The sequence below is a fragment of the Raphanus sativus genome, chromosome 6, assembly GCF_000801105.2.
Source record: "Raphanus sativus cultivar WK10039 chromosome 6, ASM80110v3, whole genome shotgun sequence".
Classification (NCBI taxonomy): domain Eukaryota; kingdom Viridiplantae; phylum Streptophyta; class Magnoliopsida; order Brassicales; family Brassicaceae; genus Raphanus; species Raphanus sativus.
Genome location: NC_079516.1, coordinates 34,510,165 through 34,533,265, shown reverse-complemented (window position 1 = coordinate 34,533,265; position 23,101 = coordinate 34,510,165). Strand labels below are relative to the sequence as shown.

Below are 23,101 nucleotides of genomic sequence, written 5' to 3'. Positions count from 1 at the left end.
TTAGCAGAGTTGTTAAGGTCTGCATTCCAAGTATTAAGGCTAGGAAAGAACCAGCCAGCATCAAAAGTTCAAAAGACAGACCCTTAGAGATGCAGAATGTCTGCATTGGTCTTATATTACAACTCCCCTGTATAGCTTTCTTCAATTTGACAACCATATTTCACACGTTCGTGTGTTTTGAGGTTGACTCCATATTTCTTTTTAAGTAGGGAACTAATATTGGGGACTTAGTTTTCAGAAGGCTCCCTCAACCCACATGTTTTTGCAACATCTAATAACAATTCTGATTGTTTCAAAAAGAAAAAAACTTGTCTATCTAGGTAAGAGAACAACTCAGAAATGATATTGTGAAGATCTATCGACAAAAGTTACACAAATACCTAGAAATGATGATTTACCTTTTCCCCCAAATTCAAGAAATCATCCAGTTTTTACCAAGAAAAATAAAACTGGTTTAAGAATTTGCTTAAATAGTAGCTATTGATAATTTTTCCTATACGTGTATCTTGTGGTCTTCATTGGTGCTAGTAGTGGTTACTCTTTGTGGTAAAAAATAAGTTAAATCCAGCACTATTATGCTAAAACAAATTCATATATAAGCACGGCATAATACTTATGAGTACTTTTATATACATATCTAGTTCCACATTAATTCTTAGACCCATTAGCTTGAACCAAATACATACCCTGAAAAGGCAAAACCTAGCATAAAAGCTTAAACAGACTCAAAGGCTTAAAAACTTTTGTGGAGCTGTGGTCATCAGGGTGTATGAACTTGCAATTGGGACACACAAGTGTTGATTTGCAGAGCATTACCAGCATGTGACACTTCATGCACACCGTTGTTACCATCTCTTGCTTCTTTTGATCATCATTATCATCATCGCCTTCAAACGCTAGCCAAGACGGGGATCGACGTAGCCCTATATCACCTGGTTTTCCTTTATTACTTGGGGTCTTGATCAAAGTTTTGCCTTTTGAACATTCGTTCTTCATGATATTTTTCACTGTGGAACTTGCTGATGAAGAAAGATTTAGCTCAAGGTCCACGTAGGTCCTACGATCTTCAAATGACTCTGTGTGGCCCTGCAAAAGAGAGTTGAAACATGTTTTGCTCATTCTTTTTATGCATATATATATTTATATATACGTTGATTTTTTTTTGCATTCATATATATACACATACCTTAGTGTCTAGTTGAAGTTGAACATCGGTCTTTATCACCCTGGCGTTCTCTAGCTTTGATCTTTGATAGAACATAGTAGTGTTCTTCTCAAGGTGGGCTTGTGTCTGATCTCCTTGTTTGGTCCGTTTGAAGGAACCATGAAACGATTCTCCATTGACGTTCATTTGATCTCTCTTTCTAGAACAGAGGGGTCCATCACGTAGAGAATACATTGGACCTTCGCCTCTTTATGCTTAAGAAACTCTTGCTTTGCTTTGCTTTGGTGTTATAACGAATGATCAGATAGAGGAACAGTTCATGAACCTATATATATATAAATAAGATAAACCACCCATGGGAGTTATTATTCCACCGGTTCATGTAGAATAGTTGACAATAGTAAATGAGTTAGATATACTAAAATAAATATCTTAGATGATCAAATAAATTAGGATTCAAAATGGGACTATTTTGCATAGTACAAATAATTCAAATCTTTGATATTTGCTAGTAAACTAATATTTATTTTAGATAAATGATCATAGATATCCGTAAATTTTAATTTAATTTGTTATCTATTTGGATTCAAACCAAAAAATTTCGAATAACCATAACCCTACGAAGCTAAACAAATAATAATATGCAATGTACATAAAAAACAAAGTAAATCACAAATATTAATATGGAGATAATGAAAAAAGCCAAAGGATAAGATATTCCATCAAATGAACCAAACGATGGACAGACTCTTCTATCCCCTTCACAACAACATTGCTTGGATCGGTAAGACAATGGAGGAGCTGCAGAAGAAATTAGATTACACCCAATGGATCATTGACAGGCAGCAAGACCATAGAACAAGAGGAGAAGAAGCAATCAAGAGCTTTGTTGGTACCTTGTTCGAGATGAGCAAAGAAGATGTTGATACTTGTTTTCCAACAACTCGTCAACTACTTTCATTCACACCATAAACCTCCAAAAGGTCAAGCTAAATAACTATAAGGGAAACAACTCACTGGTAAATATTTAATTAGTTTTATTTTAAAATTTAATTTACTGATTTTTCGCATTTACTTTATTGCATGTCAAAATATATCCGAGGAGACGATTGCACAAAGCATCGACCGTTAGGACATGCCGTTATAGATCGACTAAAAATCACCAACAGCAATCGATTACCACTTAACTGTGTTGGTCGACATTGATACCCAGCGAGAGGTATATCGTTCATCCTTAATATTTTGAGTACTTATGATTTATGTTCTCACAATTCTTCTACTGGATAACACTGGGGACGATGTTGTTTAAGTCTGGGGAAGAAATTTACTAATATTGTGTTTTATTTTGAGCTTTTACTAAGTTTTTACAAAAAAAAATTATTGAGTCAATAAAAGGATAATGATCTTATTACAATTTAACTGCTACTCTAACCGCTTTCTTGCACCATCTAGATTTATTGGCTGTAGGATATATTAGATGGAAACACCACAGTACAGTATATCACGTAATACTCACATCCACACCTGCTGAGAATGTCTGGAGAAACCAAAGCTGATTTCCAACCTTAATCAACTTTACTCGCTTATTTTGGGACTTGGTATACATTGCATCAGATTTCTCCTGTGAGTCTGGAAAGTATTAGAGTCTGTGTGTTTTTGATTACCCTTTCACTTCTCTTCAACATCTATAAACATAAAATATCAAGACAATTTTCTAGAAGATGCAAAGAGGTCGGTAAATTACCTATGACCCCATTATTCTAATTCAGAAAGGAATGATCATACATTGTTGGAACCGAATGATGGATAAGTTACTTGTGACCCCATTATTCTCCTACACTTTGTCACAAAAAGAAAAAGAAAAAGAGAAATAAATAAAAAATGATATGATTCAGATTCAAAGAAGAGAGAAGAGGGAGGGAAAGAGTCAGAAAAGATTACATGTTGGTCCAGATACTTGCTTGAATTGAATTCATGTGTCCCTTGATTGATACTCCGAAGATGTAGCATACACATCTATATTTATGCTGAAATGAGGTCAGTAGAGGGGTATGTCAGGCGCTACCAGTAGAGTTGTGATTGTATGGTATGGTGACTAAGCTAGAGTGTAGTACCTTGAATCATCTTTAAGATTAGTATTGACTCATTACCACCTATCATATTTGCATAAGTGAGAGTAGTTATTTTAAATTTTTTGAGTCTCCGCTGTTTTCAAACCTCTTTCATAATGATTATTCTTGTTTTGTTTGAGGACAAGCAAAAGAGTAATACCATGATTTAGTCATTTTCAGCCATTGTATATAGTTGTTTTAGAGTATACTTATTATAAATTGGATTCTTTTAAGAGTATTTACAGGTTGAGACGTGTTTTGGGTAATGTGGTGATTATTGCGAATTTTGGAGATAAAGAGAGAAGAAACTCGTAGATGTTCATCGAACTAGCCAGATTCGACATTCAAAGTCAATCGTCAATCAACAAACACATCTTGTCGTCGATCGACAGCAGACAGCGAAGCACACAAGGCTCAACTTGGTTCCGAGCCGACTTATAGCCCAAGTCCCACACAATTAAAGAACTACCTTTGGCCGATTTTAACCTAATATTTAAGTGCGCTGCCATTATATTAGGCAACACATGCTTTTCATTACACTCTTATTTTTACAACAAACATTTTAGGGTTTTAGTAGTTTGGAGAGAAGATCCAATGCTCCTTCAGAGATTGTATTGGAACTCTGGGTTTTCTATCTTATTCTATATATGCAGTTTATTCAGATTATTGCTATACTTTTCTTTACTATGTCTGAGTCATTCATTTTTTAGATGATACACTAAAACTGAACTTTTCCTACTGTCAAGTTAACATGGTAATTGTAGTATTTGAGGTTCAATCCAGAGTTGTCTAGCTCATTGATTCATGATCCCTAACACCCTAATCCTAACAAGTGACTACTCAGCCATGAACAGAGAAAACACAGAGATAATAACTGAATAATACATCACTGCAATTATCAAAGAAATAGAAAAGGATTCAGAGGATTCTTCTCTATGGAGAGAGATGAAGCCTTCTCCCTTTATAAAGTAGCAAATCCAAAAATAAAAAGATCTAGAGTCTGTTTCTCTCTGTAAAATAACGTATAAAATAAAATAAAACTGGAAAATAAGATATATGGAGGTTGCTGGCAGCCAGAGAGAAAATAAGGATAATTAGGGCAAATATCGAGATGTCTTGTAATTTCCTTAAAAATCTATGCCGCTGGAACAAACACTCAGGTGCTCCGCTTGTTCGGCAACAGTCATCAGACTGTTCTGCGTGAAAATCACTAAACTGCACTGTTTTCTGCCTCTTTTGGTCCAACAGGTCCATCTCCTATCCAGTGCAACTCCAGACCTGTAATGACTCGAAAAAGACTAGAAAGGCTCGATAAAGACTTGAAAACCAATCGGAAAACATATATACAAGATGTATAAAACACCATATATCATTAGATTTAGAGTTTAATTATGGTTAAAGATTAGCCAAAACTATAAAATTGCTAAGGTAATAGATATCTTTCAAAGAATTTTGTAATGCTTGTGTTATAGAGTAGCTAACTAGAACCCTGATATTAGGATAATGGACAACTGCGACGGTAGATTCTGCACCATAATAGATTCTCTTGAGTTAGGATTGCTAGAAACAAGCGACAACTGCTTTAGTTAAGATTAGTGAACCTATCGATCAACTTGCTAATGCTTACCTAAGGAAACATTGATCGACGCTCATACCATAGCATTGATCGACGTTCGGTCCGTATTAACAAGCAACAGCTGAGATATTGAACTTAGACGATAAGATTGATTCAGTGTGGAAGCTGGAATAGTTTTGCAATAGTATTCGAGTTCTCGGATTGACAAACTAAGTATTCTATATCACTATAATCATGATTACCTTAAACCCTAGATTAAACTGCTTTCCCCATATTGTTTACAACTTCAAATCAATCAACCGAATAACTACCTTTGTTCAACCTTATTTACTGCTTTTAAGTCATTTACCGAGCTTAATGACTACTGATTAAGATCTACTGCGTGTCCTCGCTTCTTGTGGATTTGATCCCTAAGTAATACAACTGAATCTTTTATTTAAGACAGTAAAGTCACTTCTTAGGGTAATTTGATTGATATTAATGATTTGATTTGTTTCTTACGGATATTGCTTTTAATATACTTCGTAGAATTACAAATATCTAGACTTTTCGGTTCTAATCGAAAAAGATAATGAATCGAATTAAAATTTATGGATATTTTGTCGAGTCTTACTTATATCTATCTAAATATGGTGACTAAATATATTAAATAGTGTATTCATACTCATTTATGTGGTAAATACTTGATGGTGCAAAGTCTAAGATTTCTCAAGTTCAGAGGGGAAGTATATAAAATTTTTTTTGAAACCAGAAGTATATAATTCCCTAAACTGTTTTGTTATGGACTAACTCGAATTTTATTATTAAAAGATAAAAATAAACTGAAAAAACATAGATTTATATTGTCTAAAGAAAAAAAGAGTTTCAAGTTGGGTGTGTTCAATAACAGAGTGTATTTCTCCAAGGAGGCTCATTGAATTGTGTAGAATTGTAGTTTTATTGAATTCCTCTTTCTGTTTCTTTTTCTTTTTCTGTTTTCTCTTCCACCAATATTATCATCATGATGATATCATCAACCGTTATCTGGACGTATGATGATGCATGCATGCATGTACGAGTTGTGCGTATTCTTGTTGGTCATGAAGCTGTCTACAGGTATGTCTATGTGCGTATCGTCCGTATGTGATCCGAGAGGTCAATAAATACTCCCTCCTTTTCATAATAGATGATGTTTTAGAAGGATAATTTTGTTTCAAATTAGATGAAGTTTTGAGATTTTAAGGTTATTTTAACTTTATTGGAAACTGTTCAACCAATTAGATTTCACAGTCTTTTTTATTATTGGTTAACTGATTTTAAATTATATCTTTAAAATATTTTTTATTAAAGAAATATAATTTTCTTAATCTTTGTGCACTATGGTAAAACATCAAGTATTATGAAACGGAGGGAGTATTAAATATGAGCGAAACTAAATACCGTTGAAGGGGGAAGGTTCATGACTTCATGAATGCCGATGCAACATTAATACCACAATAACTCTCACTCCCACTTTTTAATATATAACACCAAAAAATACACACATCTATTAACCCTTATTGTTATTATCTTCTTTTTTTTGACAAAAATATTGTTATTATCTTAATATTGAAAATATTTATAGCAAATTATTCAAATAGTTTGAAACCTCCTCAACGGCCTACCATGCCAACCTTCGCTTCCTCGTTTATTTGTAGGCTCTTTTGGTCAGCTTCCTCATAAATTGCCTTTCTATTTTTTCCCTCTATTAAATTTCAACGGATGCATTTATGCATGAATATTTTATATATATATATGTGTGTGTGTGAGGATCTAACTAAAAACATTTGAATACTCATTAGATCTTTATAACCAACTGTAACTAAGATAATATTTCTAATTTAATAAAGCATAAACTAGAATGAGACAACCATGACTTGTGATCTTGTGATTAACTTAAGGACAAAAACTTATACGCTAAAGCTACTAGGGTTCAAATCTCGGCCACTGAGTAATTAACATTTCGACATCGTCAGAGATAAATGAACGATACGTGACAACACGTGAATAGTTTAAACCACTTATGTGGAACAATAATACCTCTGTATAATTCAAAAAAAATGAGACTGGCGTTACAAAAACTTGGATGAAAACATATCAAAGCATCTCTAACTAATAATTAAATAATTAAATAACCGTTTTATAACGAGATTATTATGTGACTACTAAAATTTTATAAAATAATTAAATAACCGTTTGTGTTGCTAAGTCTTATTACTTGGGGCTGACTGGTTCAAACGCAGCGGTTGCGGTTGCGGGAGCTCGCAGACACGGATGGTTGCGGTTTCAAGCGTTATGTAGCGTTTTGTAAGATTGGGATAATGTTTGAAAATTGTTGCATTTGCAGAATATTTGTGACTGGTTGATTATGAGATTGCAGCAGTTTAATAATAAATTACCAATATAAACATATTATAACATTATAAAAATATAAAAACATACTATTGTGATAAAATTTAACAATTATTAATATAATATGACTAAAAATAATATTATGTTTATTTACTTAAACTTTTAACTAGTTGAAAGTTATAATTTTAATATATTTTTGAAGATTTATATTAAAACTTTTAACTTAATATTTTGTTTCATTTATATATGTATGTATATTAATTCTTAAATTTTTTAATGAATAGCTAGTTTAAAGTTTTTATAAACAAATTATGATATTTTTTTGTGAATTTAAATTAACATATAAAATGTGTTTATATTTTTATTTATAATATTTCCATTTCCATTTTAATTTTGAAATATTAGAAAAGTAAATTTATATTTTTTTATCCATCCGCAATCGCAACTGCAAACGTTAGCTGAAATCAACTTTTGATTGTAAGAGATTCAGAGCAGTTTAAAGTAATTAATAGCAGTTTGTATGATTGTTTTGAAACGATGTCCATCTTTCTCAACCGTAAAAACTATATCTGCGGGTGGTAGCGGGTAAACCAGTCAGGCAGACACGACCTTGCGGCCATTCACAATTATTATTATTATTATCTTTTGGTAAAACGTTAAATTAAATGAGTTCGTCATTCGCGTGCTTTAGAAAATAGGCAGGTTATTAAGTGAATGGCCACACCATGCCATATATATTAACCTCTAAGTAAACTACATATATGCATTCTATGTAAACAATTTTTTTTTATTTAATAAATTTTACATTCATTTTTTTAGAATGTACATAATCGGAGCTTCATTTCATTTATCACTAATCAGAGAAAATGAAAACATAGTTTTCTAACAAATTGCAAAGTAATAAATGGGAATGATTTTTCTCAAAAAAAAATGGGAGTGATGTGATAGAAAATGGTTTAAATCTCACAACAGCGGGTACTTCATGCATGCTGTGTTTTTTTCTTTTGCTTAAATACTTCATGCATGCTGTTACAATTAAGATTCATGTCTCATCATTTTATAGCTAGCGCCAGAAACTTATAATTTCGTAAATTGAAATGTACAAGAAATTGAAACTCAACAAGTGTAAAAAAAGTTGTATAAGGTGGGCACTTTACCCGATATCCGAAGCCGCACCCGAACCCGACCGAAAAATCCGAACCGAAATCCGAACCGAAGTAGCAAAATACCTGAATGGGTATTAACTTAAGATAGATTGGATATCCGAACCCGAACGGGTAATACCCGAACCCGAATGGATATCCGCAAATAACCGAACATATATATACTTATCCTTATATTTCTAATTTATATCTCTCATTTTATTTAAAAATATTTATATTGATGCTTCACATATTTTAAGATCATATAATATACATACAATTACGGAAAAATGATTTGACATTCATTTAAAATGCATGTTAAGCTTTTTGTTTCATGTATTAACAAAATTTACATCCGAAATTTAAAAGTAATAATAAAACTAATGTTTATTTATTTTTGAAACGTTATCTCCAATTCTATTAATCATTTAATCTATTAAAATTAAAAAAATAAGTAATGTAAAATCTATATTTCTAAATATAATAAACTTTAAAAATGAAAAATTAATTTTTTTTCTTTCAAAATCTAAATATCCGAACCCGATCCGAAACAACCGAACCCGAATTAAAAATATCCGAACCCGATCCGAAATTCAGAAATACCCGAACGAATATTATAACCCTATACCGAAATACCCGAAAATTCAAAATACCCGATCCGAACCTGAACGGGTGCCCGAACGCCCACCCCTGGTTGTATGCAATGAAAGCTCCATGTAAAATAAATTTGTTGGCGGGTAAAATAGTTAATACATTTCTTGAATTACTTGGTTAAATGAACCATAATGGTGGAGTAGTTATTATTTCCTGTGGAAGAATTAAAGATTCAGGACTCGTCTACCCGTTCCCATTAAATATATTGAACAAGTATAAATGCATAGTAACAATTAATACACGTACTTTTATTTCAACGATAATTTTGTAAAACAAGTATGTAGATATGTGATTAACACTAAATCGAAGGTGACTTGCGTTTGCATGTTTTTCGATAGACTGCGTCTGCAATGCATATATACTATGGATTTCTATAGAAAAGATGGTAACGTGAATTTATTTGTAAGTTCTAAAACGTTTTCATCATATCTGCCTTCATATCTGATAATTGTCAATTGGCCACAATGATATAGTCTTTGTGGTATAGATCGCTTCGCTAGCCATTTGTGACTCGTCCAACCTTTCTTTTAGGGTAGCCTACAAAAAACTATTAGTAGAACTCACTACAAAAATTTAGCTCAGAAGTGAGATTTGTCCTTATCTTATGAAGCATTAATGTCTAATTCAAATTTCCTATGGAATGTGAGATGTTTTTCATATATCCACATTCTTTGCTCCAGCAAAAAAATAATTTCACTATGTATGGATGTATGCTTCTATTAGATGACCATCTTCAATGTATTTTACTTTATCCACCTCTAAATTAGACACTATAAAAATGGACAAATTCTTACGGTTATATTCGTCAGATTTTTATCAGAAATTGTCAATTTCCGACGAAATTCTGATGAAAATTGTTGTCGGTATAGATTCGCCGGGAAAAAATTTCGTCGGATATTCATTGAAATTTCCGATAAAATTCCAACAGATTATAACGACTATTACCAACAAAATTTTTCGTCGGTAAAACTCCGCCGGTAATATGTTATAAAACTATTCCGACCATCTTTGGTCATCGTAATTGTCGATGCCAGAAAATATTAACGACATAGTCCGTTAGAAATTTTTGACGCCACATTCTTCAAAAAATTCTGAGGAGAATTTTTCGTTGGAAACATCGGCACCAAAAATTTTCGACGGGCAAATATCGTCGTATATTTCCGACGAATCACGACGTCAAAAATTTCCAACGAAGACAGATCGTCGGAACCTTTTTATAATTATTATTATCATTTTTAAAAAAAATATTTTAGTTTGTATTATATATTTATAATTTAAATAATTAAATCGATTAAAAACTGAAAATGAAAACTAATATTATGAATTTAAATTTTATATAATTAAAAACAACATATAAAAGTTTTTCATCTAAAACAAAAAAAAATCTAAAATTTGGTAGGAAACAATTGTTTCATCTTTTCCATTATGTCAAGGTTCATCCTCTTAGCCTCCGCCACTTCTACTTTATTTTATGCTATTTGAGCATCATGTTGCGCTATTTAAGCAAGAATTGTAGCGTTTTGACTCTCCCACACTACAATCCGGTCATTCTTGTTCTGTACCTCCTCTATAATCATCTGATCAACATACGGAGCTTGTGAAGAAGAAAGATAAGAAAAGGCACAATGAGCCAATCTGACTAAACGACCTTTCTTCTTTAGAACAGCCTTTAAAAATAATATAAGTTAACTAAAATAAGTTTAATAAAATATAAATGAAATTTATATTAATGAAATTAAAAATCTAAAAATTACCTCTTCAACCATTTCGTTTATTCGAGATTGGGACAAGTTATTGGAAGCCGAGGAACACTCATCAGAGAGAGCCCGTGAAACTCAAAATGCTTCTATCTGGGATTCCACCAAGTCTATGACATCTCTGATAACCGAATTCTTAATTTTCCAGTCTTCTTGTTAGTGTAAGCTCCCCTCATGACATTGAGATAATCGACGGGATTACCGTCATTTGCCTCCACCTAGAAAAGTTAATTAATAATATATTAAGAAAAATAATTGAGAAAATATATAGAACTTACAAGTTGATCCTCCTTAGAGCACATACTGCAAGCACCGAGGTTGTGGATATAACCACTTGTCCGCCACGGTCGCTCAAGCGGTTCTGGAAGTTTTTGGCTGATTGCTCTTCAGTCTCCTGCTTACACCAATGGATGTCTAAGTCTTGCCATACCATGGGTTGATAAATCTTGGTTTCTTGCCCTTACACCATAGCTGCTTCCTCTCATAGATCTGATTCCTGTAAATACCCATGGTCTTTATGTGGAATGCCTTATGGAAGATTTCCATATCCCCGGGCATCCAATTAAATTCTTGCTGAAAAAACATATAATTAGTAGAAAAATAATAGAAAAATTAAAATCAAAAATTGAAACTGAAACAAAATTTAGAGAAATACCGTAAACTGACGAAACCACAACTCGCGATCGGGATCTAGAAGTCTACTGTAGGTCGGATAGCCGGTCTTCAGTATAGAATGCATCATCTGGTTAATGCGCTTGCTAATGCCATTGTGCGACTTGTTAAACCTTCAAAAAAAGATTATATGTTATAAAATACAATGAAAGAAAAATAAACAAGATAAACTAACCATGTAGTGTATCTCTCAGAGGATGGAGTATACAGTATACAGAGATGCTGCCGCCCCGGTTGTTAAACCAATTGTTCAACAGTCATATACCCGGCTCATGTGGAGCTGGAACTGGAGCAATCAGAACTGCATTTTGCTCGTGCGAAGAAGCTAATGCACGTGAATTGCTCCCTGAACCAGATCGACTTCGTGCTATAGGACGGCGTAACCTAATGGGAGTGCCATCAGACCTACGGAAAAACGTTTGTTAGACAAAATATCTTCAAATTGGTTTATATAATAATAATACAAACAAAATAATTGAAACTAAAAATTATCTTATGTTAAGAAATAAAAACAATAATATAAAATAATAAATATATTTTAAATATGAAATAAATAAATATAAATAAATTAGTTTATATATAAAACGTTTTTAATATATAATAAATATAAAGTTAAACATATATAAATTAAACCGTTTAAGTATAAAGACTAAATCATACTACAAACAAATATGCAAATTGTATAAACAAATACAATAATAATTATACAAGTTTATACCACTAATCTAGATCCATCACTACACCATATAACAAAACTCAAGAAGTATAATACTACACGTCACATGTCTGATATATCTCGATTAAGATTAAAAAAACAACATTAAATTATCGTTGAAGGTTAGAAAGTAAAGCATCTACTCGATTTAATTAGGATTTAAAATCTTTTTGAATGACATTTACAACGAGTTTTCTTAGTTAATTTCTAACACAATTGCATGACTCACTCTCTCTTTGCTTTTTGGAGGAGGTTACTAATCAAAAAATTTCTAAAGCAAAAAAAGTTTTTTTAATTATTACTGTTGTAATTTGGTTTTGAACTTCTATTATACGTGGCTGCTCTTTATGTACATTATTTCTTTATTTAAGATCCTACATGTTTAAAATCTTGCCACTAAATCAATATGTAAACTCTATAAACAAATACATTAATGAACAACACATGTTTGTAACATTAATCTATAAATTCATCACTACACCATATAACAAAACTCAAGAAATATAAACACCACGCCCAGCACGTTTAATATCTTTTGATTAAGATAAGAAAAACAACACCAACTGTTGTTGAAGGTTAGAAAGCAAAGCACCACCTATTTAATTTAATTAAGATTTTACATCTTTTTGAATGACGTTTGCAAATAATTTTTTAATAAATTTCCGACGTTTTCTGGCAAAATTCATGCCATATTATTGTATCTTTTGGTCACTAGAGAATCAAAATCCTTATATGCTTTTGAATATTGACCAAAATGATACACAAGTCAAGTGTCAAAGCCAGCTTTTTGTATGGTATACATGTAAATGCGCACACGGCACACAACACAGTGGAAAAGAAAATATTTCTTACAAGAAAGCCCCAAAAGCCCATTACAAGGCCCAACGAAAGCTTAAAATGAGTTAATTTCTAAAGTATTCTTCTTAAGTTTTAACAACGCCACGACCGCTTCACCGTACATACAATTTCCGGCGAAAGCCTCCGTCGCTAACTCATCATCTCCGCCATGGGAATATTCTTCGCTCGGCCTTACGATCACGAGCGTTGCAGATTCTAAAGTTATACCGCTCTTGAGCTTAAGAAACGGCGCGTGTCTCATACTCATCCTCACCTTCGGGACCACACTCCTCCCGTTTTTCATCACGCGTTCCTCCGCTTCTCCCCCACGCGCCTCCTCCATCTTTCGAAACTCTCTCAGCCCCTCCGATCCCATCACCACCGTCCCTTCTCTTCCTACGTCATGCACCACCAAACTTTTCATCTCTTTATGCTCCTTCACGACTTCGCTCATCAAGAAATGGCGAGACGACGCGGCGATCAAAGCGCTTATCGTCCACACCACGCGCGTTTTCAGTCCAGTCACGAACTCGGCATCTGACTCACCATCGAGAGTAGAAGAAGAAGATGAGGACACGGTGGAGGCGGAACGAAACGCCACGACGACGCAGGTTTTAAGAGTTTTACCAAACTCGGCTTTCCACTTAATTGCGGCGCCTTTCTCAACGCTTACATCGACGCCGGGAAGCTCGACTTCGAGATTCATGATCCGGTCAAAGGGAGATAGAATCTTGGAAGGAATAGTCGGTGAAAGATTCGTGTACCGGGTCGGTTTAGCCGGTTTAGAGAATAAAGAGAGCAAACCTTGGAAAGGCTTGACTAATGATTGGAAAATTTTGCTGACGGGAGAATCGGATCGTGACTCCGTGTCGGTGGTAGCGAACTGATCGAGTCGGAGGAAGAGTGATTCAGACCGAGGTACAAGCGAGCTGAATCGCTTGGAGAGGGTACTGCAACGATGTAAGGTTTTAACGTCACCGACTTTGTTCAAGATATCGACAACGATCGCATCTGGAAGTCCATCAAATACGTCCATGTTTTGTCTAAAACCTTCTGGAAGAGAAAGAGAGTTTCTGTTTTTTTAGTCTCTCTGTATCTGTTTCTATGATTATGCTTGGAGTTAGGATAGTGTAATATATAACAGATGTTATATAAGGTAAGAAGGACGAGAGCCAAAAACAAAGGAAATATCGTTTTTAAATGCTATTTTAGTGCTTTGCCGTCTTGAATGCTATTTTTATTTTGGTGGGTTTTGAAATTTTCAAAATGATTACATCGGACGGTCTATAAGCGTTCCTTGATCTAAGCTCCACGCTTGCTTAACATTTGTTTACCATTATCTTGATCAGGACAGTAAATATCCAAGAAGAATCATAAGAATAATAATAGAACCTTCTTTAATGGATTCACATCTAAAAATCAATATGAATATTAGTTAGTGCAATAATTAACAATAAAGAAATTGTTTATTGAATCCCCAACGAAAAATTGATGTTGATCCTAACGAGAAACGGCCAATCCTATTTTTAACACGGGACCACCGTCCGAATCCGAATCTTAGTTTATTATTTTATACATCTTCATTATTTTCTATATCTATATATATATATATATATATATTCATTTTTGAAATTCATTTTTATTGATGTATTTAATAATAACAATAATCTGTAATTTTATTATTAGTTTTAGTTGCGGTGTATTTTATGATAAAACAAAATTAACACAACAAAGCTGAATTAGACGAGATATGGGTCAAAGTGGATGTCTTTCTTTCTTGTTGTAGCCTCTGAATGAGGCGAGCATCATCTGCAATATGTGACATCCGACGATGATAGAAAATTTGAAGTCAGGTACTTCTTCAAAGATGAAGAACAATTCTCTTCACATTTTTTCCACATGTGTCAACATTTTTCGTAGAATTGGATTGTATAGATTAATCAGGTGCGCAAGGATTTAATCTACGAAATTCACTAAAAACATTAGTAAAGCACCTGAAAGTCTCATATTATACACCAAAATTTCCATGCCCAATTATCTGTTTGTCCAAACTAAAAGAACTAAGTCACAGACATGACCTCAATATTGAGATAACATTATAAAAATTTGCATTACGCACAGATCTGGTCATGAGTTCAGATATGATGTTGGCTTTCCTAATTTAGTGTAATATAATTTTTATAGTTAGTTATTGCAAACTCTTCAATCGTTTCAGTTTCATGATTATCATATCCTAATATATGTATAAATTAGTTCCCAAAGACTTTTACACATATACTTCGTACGTTGATGTAAGATTTGAGCTTTTTGGCATCCGGAAGGGTCACATTCTGTATTCTATCATATTCATATAAATACACATATTAGTAAGATCAATAAGAACACTACTGAGGTTTTAATGAAGATAATTATCAGCCTTAAAATTATTTGCAATGTTCTGGAGTCACACGTTCAATATACATTTTAAAAACATGAATTAAAATTAGTATATTTAGTTTTATTTAGTTTTAAATTGAAAATTCATGATCGGCTATGGGTGATTGATCATTAAAAATGTCCAAATTAATAGAATTATTATATCACTATATCTAAATGATTAATCAGACGGTGGTGGTCTAATGATGACGTATATATAATAAGAAAAATCAGTATGTTTATAGTATTTATTTATAAAGGAATGATACACTCGAAAGGTATACAAATAAAAAGATTCTTTCAATCGAGAATAATATTCCAAGCGGAGTATTAAAATCAGAAGAGTGCGTTGAATTTCAAGTTTTCAAATCGGTTTGAAACGTAAGCAATGGAATATGCTTTAGGTGCTGACTGGTTTTCCCGCTACCACCCGCAAACGCAGCTTTTGCAGTTCATAGCGGTTGTTGGCGTTTCGAAACAATCACAGAAAACGCTACAAATCGTTTCAAACCGTTCCGAACCTCTTAAAATCAAAAGCTGGTTCCAGCTAGCGTTTGCGGTTGCGGGCGGTTGCGGGAGGGTAAATTTTTTTTCTTTAAAAACAGAATAAATAAAAATAATACTAAAAATATCCAATAAAAATTTTCAATTGAAATAATAGAAATTGTAAAATGTATTCATATTATATTTCAATTTATATTATAAAAATTCAAAACTAAAATATTTTCTATAAATTTTTAAAATTGAATAATATGATTTTATAAATATAAATTTTATATTTATCATATTATTATGATTTTTAATATTTTTATAATTACATAAAATGTAAATATTGTTAAATTATTATTTAACAGATGCTGCATTTGGTAGTTTACCAGTCATAAGAGTCCCGCAAACGCAACAATTTCTAACAGTTGTACCAGTCGTACAAATCTCTAGAAAACGCTTAAAACCGCAACCACCCGCACCCGCAAACTCCCGCAACCGCAACCGCAACCGCTGCGGTTACACCAGTCAGGCCCTTACTAGAAAATGGCTTCATTCTGTCGACATTAGTTTAATTTTGATAGAATAAATTATATTAACAAATAAACCTAAATTTTAAAATGCAACATCAGTAATTTACAGAAAGTGGATATAAATTATACTATTTTATTCGGGTACAGTTCACACTTGACAACGCCTAAACTATAGACTAAGACGATTTTAATCATCTTATATATTAAAACAGAAGTAATGATTTCTTTCATGTGTAATTTTTAAATTTGGATCTATATTAAAAAGTCATATTTCATTTATTCCTTAACAATATCTTCTAATTTATATATCACCGCTTAAATTTGTTACTTAACGACAACTAAGCCTAAAATACCGTTCGGTTAACCAAAAACATATGCTATGATTTCTTTCATGTGTGATTTTTAAATTTGGATCTATTCTAAAAAGTCATATTTCATTTATTCCTTAATAATATCTTCTAATTTATATATCACCGCTTAAATTCGTTACTTAACGACAACTAAGCCTAAAATACCGTTCGGTTAACCAAAAACATATGCTATTCGTTAATCATATTTTCTAAATAAGAGTTATCTTCAACCGGTTGGGTTTATACATTTAATAGAGAAAACCATTTCATATTTAAGCGGTTCTGACCAACATTTAAAATACATTATTATATGACCATTCAACATGTTTGTTTTATATCTATTCTATTAAAAGAGAAACATTCTGAAAAAATCTACTTATATAAGGTTACTGCATCCTTTCATTTAAGTAACAATTATTTGGTCTTACATAATATTAGCCTATTAACAAAATATAACCATATATTTAGCTAACTATATTTATTACACTATATTTATTACGCCATATTTAAAAAACTAATATACCAACTTTATATTTGACATACTAAAACATGTTCTACACGATAATGTAGCACGCGACAATGTTCTATACAACACACTATATAGTTTATAATTGAGTTAAGCCATACATTATACATTTTAGATTCTACCACCATAACTATTATAATTTAAAACGTGATGGGCTTAAACCTATTACACAAAACAAATAGTTAAACATATATTAAAGCAAAAGCTCATCTATAATATCTCTAATGACAAATATGTTTATAACATAAAACAGCTAACAATGTTTTATTTTAAAAATTTTAGTTTTTTTATCAAAAATAAAAAATAATATAATTATTGGTTTTATTTTTTCTGTATTTTGATAGTTAATATTCATAAAAATATTCGAAAAATATTCTTTATCAAAAATAAACAATTTATTAAAAAATTTGGGGTTTCGGCTCGGGTCAATTCAGTTTATTCGGTTTTCGGGTTATTCGGGTTGGTTCAGATAATGTCGGGTTTCTATTTTTTTATAAAACCCGAAGTGGAACCGAATTATAAATAATTCGGGTTTGGTTCGGGTTTAAAGCCAAAAAACCGAAAAATACCGAAACCCCGAGTTAAACCCAAAAAAAACAAAAAAAATATTCGGGTAATTCGCGTAGTTCAGGTTTTATGGAAATTTTTTATTTTGTAAATTATATTTTATATATACTAAAGTTAAAAATAATTAATAATATTTTTAATATATTCAAAATAGTCGGGTATCCGTTCGGTTTTCGGTTCGGTCCCTGTTCGATTTCGTTTTTTCGGATTTGGAAATATAGAAACCGCTCGAGTTTTTGTAATCTTTTATCCGGTTTAGGTTTCAGTTTTTTCGGTTTGATTTTCGAGTTTCAGATAATATGCCCAAGACTAATTATGTTCATGCATATCATCGTATAAAATTTCATTAGAAAAAAAATTACGAAAACAAATCCGCGTTTTCTAAGCGCGGGTCAAAATCTATTACTGTATCTAAACCGTACCAATCATAATTTCAATATTCCAATGCATGTGTATAGCTTGACACTACATCCGATTCGTAGTATCACATCTTAAGATTGTTACACCTAAAATCACATAAAACTGGTCGGTTTAGTTTGTAATAGCTTCTTACACATTATACGTATATCAAGTGATGGTCAACCTTGACAACTTTAAACCCATCAAGATTTTGACCCGGTTTAGTTAAGATGAATGTTTATCTTGATCGTTAATATTCACATTATATTAAATCTAATTAATTTTTTAATTATATTAAACTCATGTAGAGTTTGTAATAAATTTCTTATATTAATTTAACATAGTATTTTCAATTAAATCTCTCATCTCTAATCTCTAACATTTAATATTTGTTTATTTAGAATTTTTTACTACATTGTTGAAAATATGCTATCAATATGAATGACCGGTCTATAAATTCCTATTTTTAGGGTACATTCGGATTCTGTTATTAAATATAGTGGCTGGTTTTAGTTTTATTTTTCAGTAATATAAGTATACGGCTGATTTGTTTACAAAAAAAAAATATAATCGAACTTATTTTTATATAGACTATATTCATATATTAGTTATTAATATAATGCAATTTTGAAAGTACAATAGGTATTGTACAAATTTATGTCATTAACATAAATGATAGATGAATGATTGTAAACATTTATTTTATGTGAATATTTTATTTTCAGTGTGTATACCACTAATCATGTAACTCAAATATTTATATGTATAAAAATGAAAAATAATCACCTGCACGCTAATAAAAAATAATCACGCGCACGATTATGCGGGTCAAGATCTAGTTACTTATTGAGTAATCAGGAAAAATACCATCTAAAAAATAACTACGAAAAAATCATTAACTTAACTACCAATATAGCTTGGTAATGTATTACCTTCAGAACTGTTAAAAGTTTGTATCTGCAAGGAAAATAAAATTCAAATGTTGAACACAACTCTATGTATAAACTAGGGATTTGCCCGCCCTACGGGCTGTGAATTTACGGTAAAATTATTGAAGAATGACTACTTGACTTACTCTAAATTGAACCTAATAAGAGACAATTCGATTTAGAGAAGCAGTGGCCTACTTGACTTGATGACCTACGTATTTGGCCAATTACGTTTTCTTCAGTTCATATATGCCATTATTACCAATATCGTTATGTCTTCTGTGTGACTTGTTTGCAAGGAAAACCTTTAGAACTGTTTATATTACTGTTTTATTACTGTGCCACTTCTAAAAGTTTGATGTGTTTCTCTCGATCTATATATCGTCAAACATACAATAAATAATTACCCTATTCAAATTCATATCAATCTATATCCTGAATTTCAATATTTTGTTTGGTGTGTTTCTCTCGATCTATATATGTAGCATGCCTACATTCAGAAATACATTTTCACGTATACTTTACTTAATTATAGTGGTAAGAAGAAATTAGAAAATCACAGTGATTCTCCACTTTATTACCACTCATTGCTTCTTCTTCTTCGCCTTTCTTCTTCCTTGTCTCCCACCTCAACACACACACACACACAAATGGCATCTTCTTCTCCTCCTTTCTTCTTCCTTGTCTCCCACCTCTCTCTCCTTTCTCCCACTACACAGACCAAAATCCCAACGATCCTTGACTCTTTCTCTCCGCCTTCTCGCCGATTCCTACATCGCCTCCCCTAAACTATTTGTTGCAAGGTGATGGTCGTCACTCTTCTGTTCAGTTACATCCTGGTTCTTGCCAATAGAGCCATGAAAAAGCTCCCTAACAGGTCATTAGTACCCCTTTCCTTTTCTTGAAGATGTCAATGATGCCTTAGAAGTTACATCATCAGCTATCACAACATGGGGTTTTCGCCTCCAACTTTCTTCCGTGAGAGTGGGTCAAGTTTTATTAGACTGTAATGTGCTTTAGTCTTTTGAATTAGAGTGAGAGAAAAGGAGAGAAGGAAGAGCGACGGCATGTGTTTGTCATGGATGTTTGAGACTTTCGAATGTAAAATCGTATCACTATCAAATTTAAAAAAACTAATATCTTTACAGACTCTAGTTTAACAAAGGATCGATTTCAATTAGGAAAAAATTAAAGAAAATATGCACCATCATTTGGTCCTCTTTGTCCCTAAGCCACGTCGGGTGTCCTTTCCCCACTTCCTCAAACCTCTCCCATGTTCCCTACACTCATGAACTGATAACAGTACATGGTCAAGAGTTTGTATATGTTTTCAGTCCTACGTTTGTTGTCCTATATATATATATATATATATATATATATATATATATCATGAAACTATAAACTATAGTTGCATGTTTGACGATAATAAGTCATAAGATGTGCTTCAAATCAGAAGATAATTTTTTTTATTTGCTTAAAAAGTAGCTTAGCTTCATTAAGAACTATTTATGCTATAATTTAGGCTGACAGCTCACATTATTTAATTAAGAAAGGAACGTATAATCTATACAAATGTTGGGTTCTACAGAGATAATTCTTATTAATTATTTGGAACCTGCATTCGTAAGACTAAGACGTGTTTGGTTTTTTGTACCAAACAGTTTTAATCTAGAGATGATTCCACGTTTACTCATAAAACATACATATGATACATATGAAATGATGTTGACTTTCTTTGGTCCAAAAGCAGTTTGTATATAGTAATACCAGATCATGAAATAGTAAAGACAGCTATAATATTACTTTTCGGTATAGAGCGGAATACTATATATTTAAAAGATCGAGCTAGTTGCATGATAAAGAGCGTTGGCTAAACCTTAATAGAAAAAAACTGTACGTGAGTTTATACCTTTGGATGCTTATGGTAAACATCATGAGTTGTACTCTGAGTCTCTAGTCCCCTTTACTTGCCCAACAATATCTGTGGAGGAAATATATATGCTAAGCGAGTAAGTCCGATATCAAAGTAATATTGAGAAGTATTAAAAGTGTGAATTTAATTCTAACATGGTAAATCAGAATTGGTGTTGGCTAGTACCATTAGTTGGTCATAATTCAGAAACCTGAAGTGCTCCATCGGTATTGGTTTGAACCGTTTCAGATATCTCCACAAAGACGTTCCGGTTCCTTCTTGTTACATCAAAAGCACCCAGGTGATAAACAGACCCTTCACTCAATAAGTGTTAGAAGATGTTCAGCCGGTGTACATTTATCAATGACGCGAAGCCCTGAACCACAATCACCTGAGAATAAAGTACGTTACGCAGACAACATCTCGAACACAACATCGATATTAACATAGTTATTTTAATAAAAATCTCAGTGAAGCAATGCCTGACAGATTCTACCTTGCTTTGATACATCTTGAATCTCATCATGATGGCTCTAAATTTGTCAAATCGATAAAAGCAATAGAAGAATCTCACAAATCGTTCATCAAGAAGTAAGGACAGCACTTTGGTTCTCGTCTTCTCCAACCCTTGATGATTGTCTGAAACAAAAACATACAAATAATCGTACTTTGTGAGAGTCTAACTTCAGTCGTGAGGATCACAATGTTTTCATCGTTCTCAATATCTCCAACCAACACACATTGGCCAATGCATAGAAATTTGAAAATTAAATGCAACTCTTCAGTACTAACATTCTGATTAGTATTTGTGAAGTGTTCTTCTTTAAACTTCCCTAGTCGAATATAAATATTTGGGTAACATCCAAGTCAAAGATGTGAGTAATACCATAGGAAAGTTTTGGGTATGAACAACGGTAATGGTGAAATCCAGAAACCGAGCAAAATTTGACGAACTTTGGTGGAGACTGGAGACCCAACCCGGCACAGACTCAGCAGCTGATCCAGCAATGGATAGAAGTTGCTTCATCTCCTTCTTCTCTGAAGCGGCAGTAAGCTTTGAGTCTTCTTTTGCTCATCTTTTAATAGATGGAGATACACCACCTGGAGAGAGGAAAGATGTATTGAATGAGCAAATCGGACTCGGAGTGGGTCGAAGTAGTTGAGAAAGTCGTTAATGGCCGTAACAGTTTAGGGGATAAGAAACTAAAACGAATCGACACAAAAACATCTCGATCCATCGATTCGTCACGGAGATTGGTCTCAAGCCTTCCCGAAACTCCAATCTCGGGTGAACAAATCAGAGTTTCAATAACATGATGAACCCATGGCAGGAAGACCATGAGTTTTTGTTAAAGGAAACCAAATAAAAAAAGACGGTGAATTTTAATAGAATCGGGCATTGATAATTTAAGAGCCCAGCCCACCAAAAGTAACGAAATCACTCGAGAACTTGTAATTACTAAGGTTGCCACGTGGGATTAATCCCCCCCAAGGAGAAAAAAAAGGCAACTTTATTAGTTAAGATATTTGTCTGGGAACGTGTCCGTTTCACGAATAAAACTAAAAATACTAATTTTAAAATGAAAAGAATATATATCCGTCTCTTCCAGAAAGAAAAAAAAAGAGAGAACATATCTTGTATATACAGTGTTTATTAACTATAACGAAGTTGATTAATACATAATTAATTTTAATATATAAACAGTTGGACTAATACCCGATTCCGATTAGATATAAGATTTCATTTACGAGGTATAATAAGAAGATACCTGGATAGATGTAGGACGGTCAAGTTGTCGTATAGTGTTTCAAAAAAAAGATGTAGTAAAAGTTCTACAGAAATAACATGAGAGAGGGATGTAAACTTATTTTGGTGTATTCCTAAAAATATCAATGGTTTTTTTTGTCGACTTTCTGATTTCATTAAAGCTCATGATAGGGAAACTTACATGAGAAGAAGAGCTAACTAAATGAGTATTCGGATA

At 32.6% G+C, this 23,101-nt stretch overlaps 2 protein-coding genes and 2 long non-coding RNA genes across 5 annotated transcripts; all 4 read right to left on the bottom strand.

The window, feature by feature from the left end:
- Positions 1-582: 582 nt before the first annotated feature.
- Positions 583-2,146, bottom strand: LOC108810306 (uncharacterized). Its single transcript, XM_018582425.2, has 3 exons — positions 2,062-2,146; positions 1,187-1,966; positions 583-1,086 (listed from the first exon to the last, which is right to left on the bottom strand). Exons 2-3 carry the CDS (start codon positions 1,397-1,399, stop codon positions 703-705), a joined length of 597 nt encoding a protein of 198 aa, XP_018437927.1. The 5' UTR covers positions 1,400-1,966; positions 2,062-2,146; the 3' UTR covers positions 583-702.
- An 8,305-nt stretch (positions 2,147-10,451) lies between these two features.
- On the bottom strand, positions 10,452-11,857 carry LOC130496445 (uncharacterized). Its single transcript, XR_008935590.1, has 4 exons — positions 11,623-11,857; positions 11,431-11,560; positions 11,054-11,348; positions 10,452-10,993 (listed from the first exon to the last, which is right to left on the bottom strand). It is a non-coding gene; the product is annotated as an uncharacterized LOC130496445 (long non-coding RNA).
- Positions 11,858-12,870: 1,013 nt separating this feature from the next.
- Positions 12,871-14,185, bottom strand: LOC108809955 (F-box protein AUF2-like). The gene has a single exon (XM_018582085.2). It carries the CDS (start codon positions 14,033-14,035, stop codon positions 13,055-13,057), a length of 981 nt encoding a protein of 326 aa, XP_018437587.1. The 5' UTR covers positions 14,036-14,185; the 3' UTR covers positions 12,871-13,054.
- A 6,119-nt stretch (positions 14,186-20,304) lies between these two features.
- LOC108807287 (uncharacterized) lies at positions 20,305-22,481 on the bottom strand. 2 transcript variants are annotated; one of them, XR_001942722.2, is made up of 6 exons: positions 22,302-22,481; positions 22,003-22,217; positions 21,613-21,755; positions 21,303-21,507; positions 21,114-21,185; positions 20,305-20,497 (listed from the first exon to the last, which is right to left on the bottom strand). It is a non-coding gene; the product is annotated as an uncharacterized LOC108807287 (long non-coding RNA). The 2 variants fall into 2 exon arrangements; XR_001942721.2 differs by having other exon boundaries at positions 22,003-22,481.
- Positions 22,482-23,101: the final 620 nt, after the last annotated feature.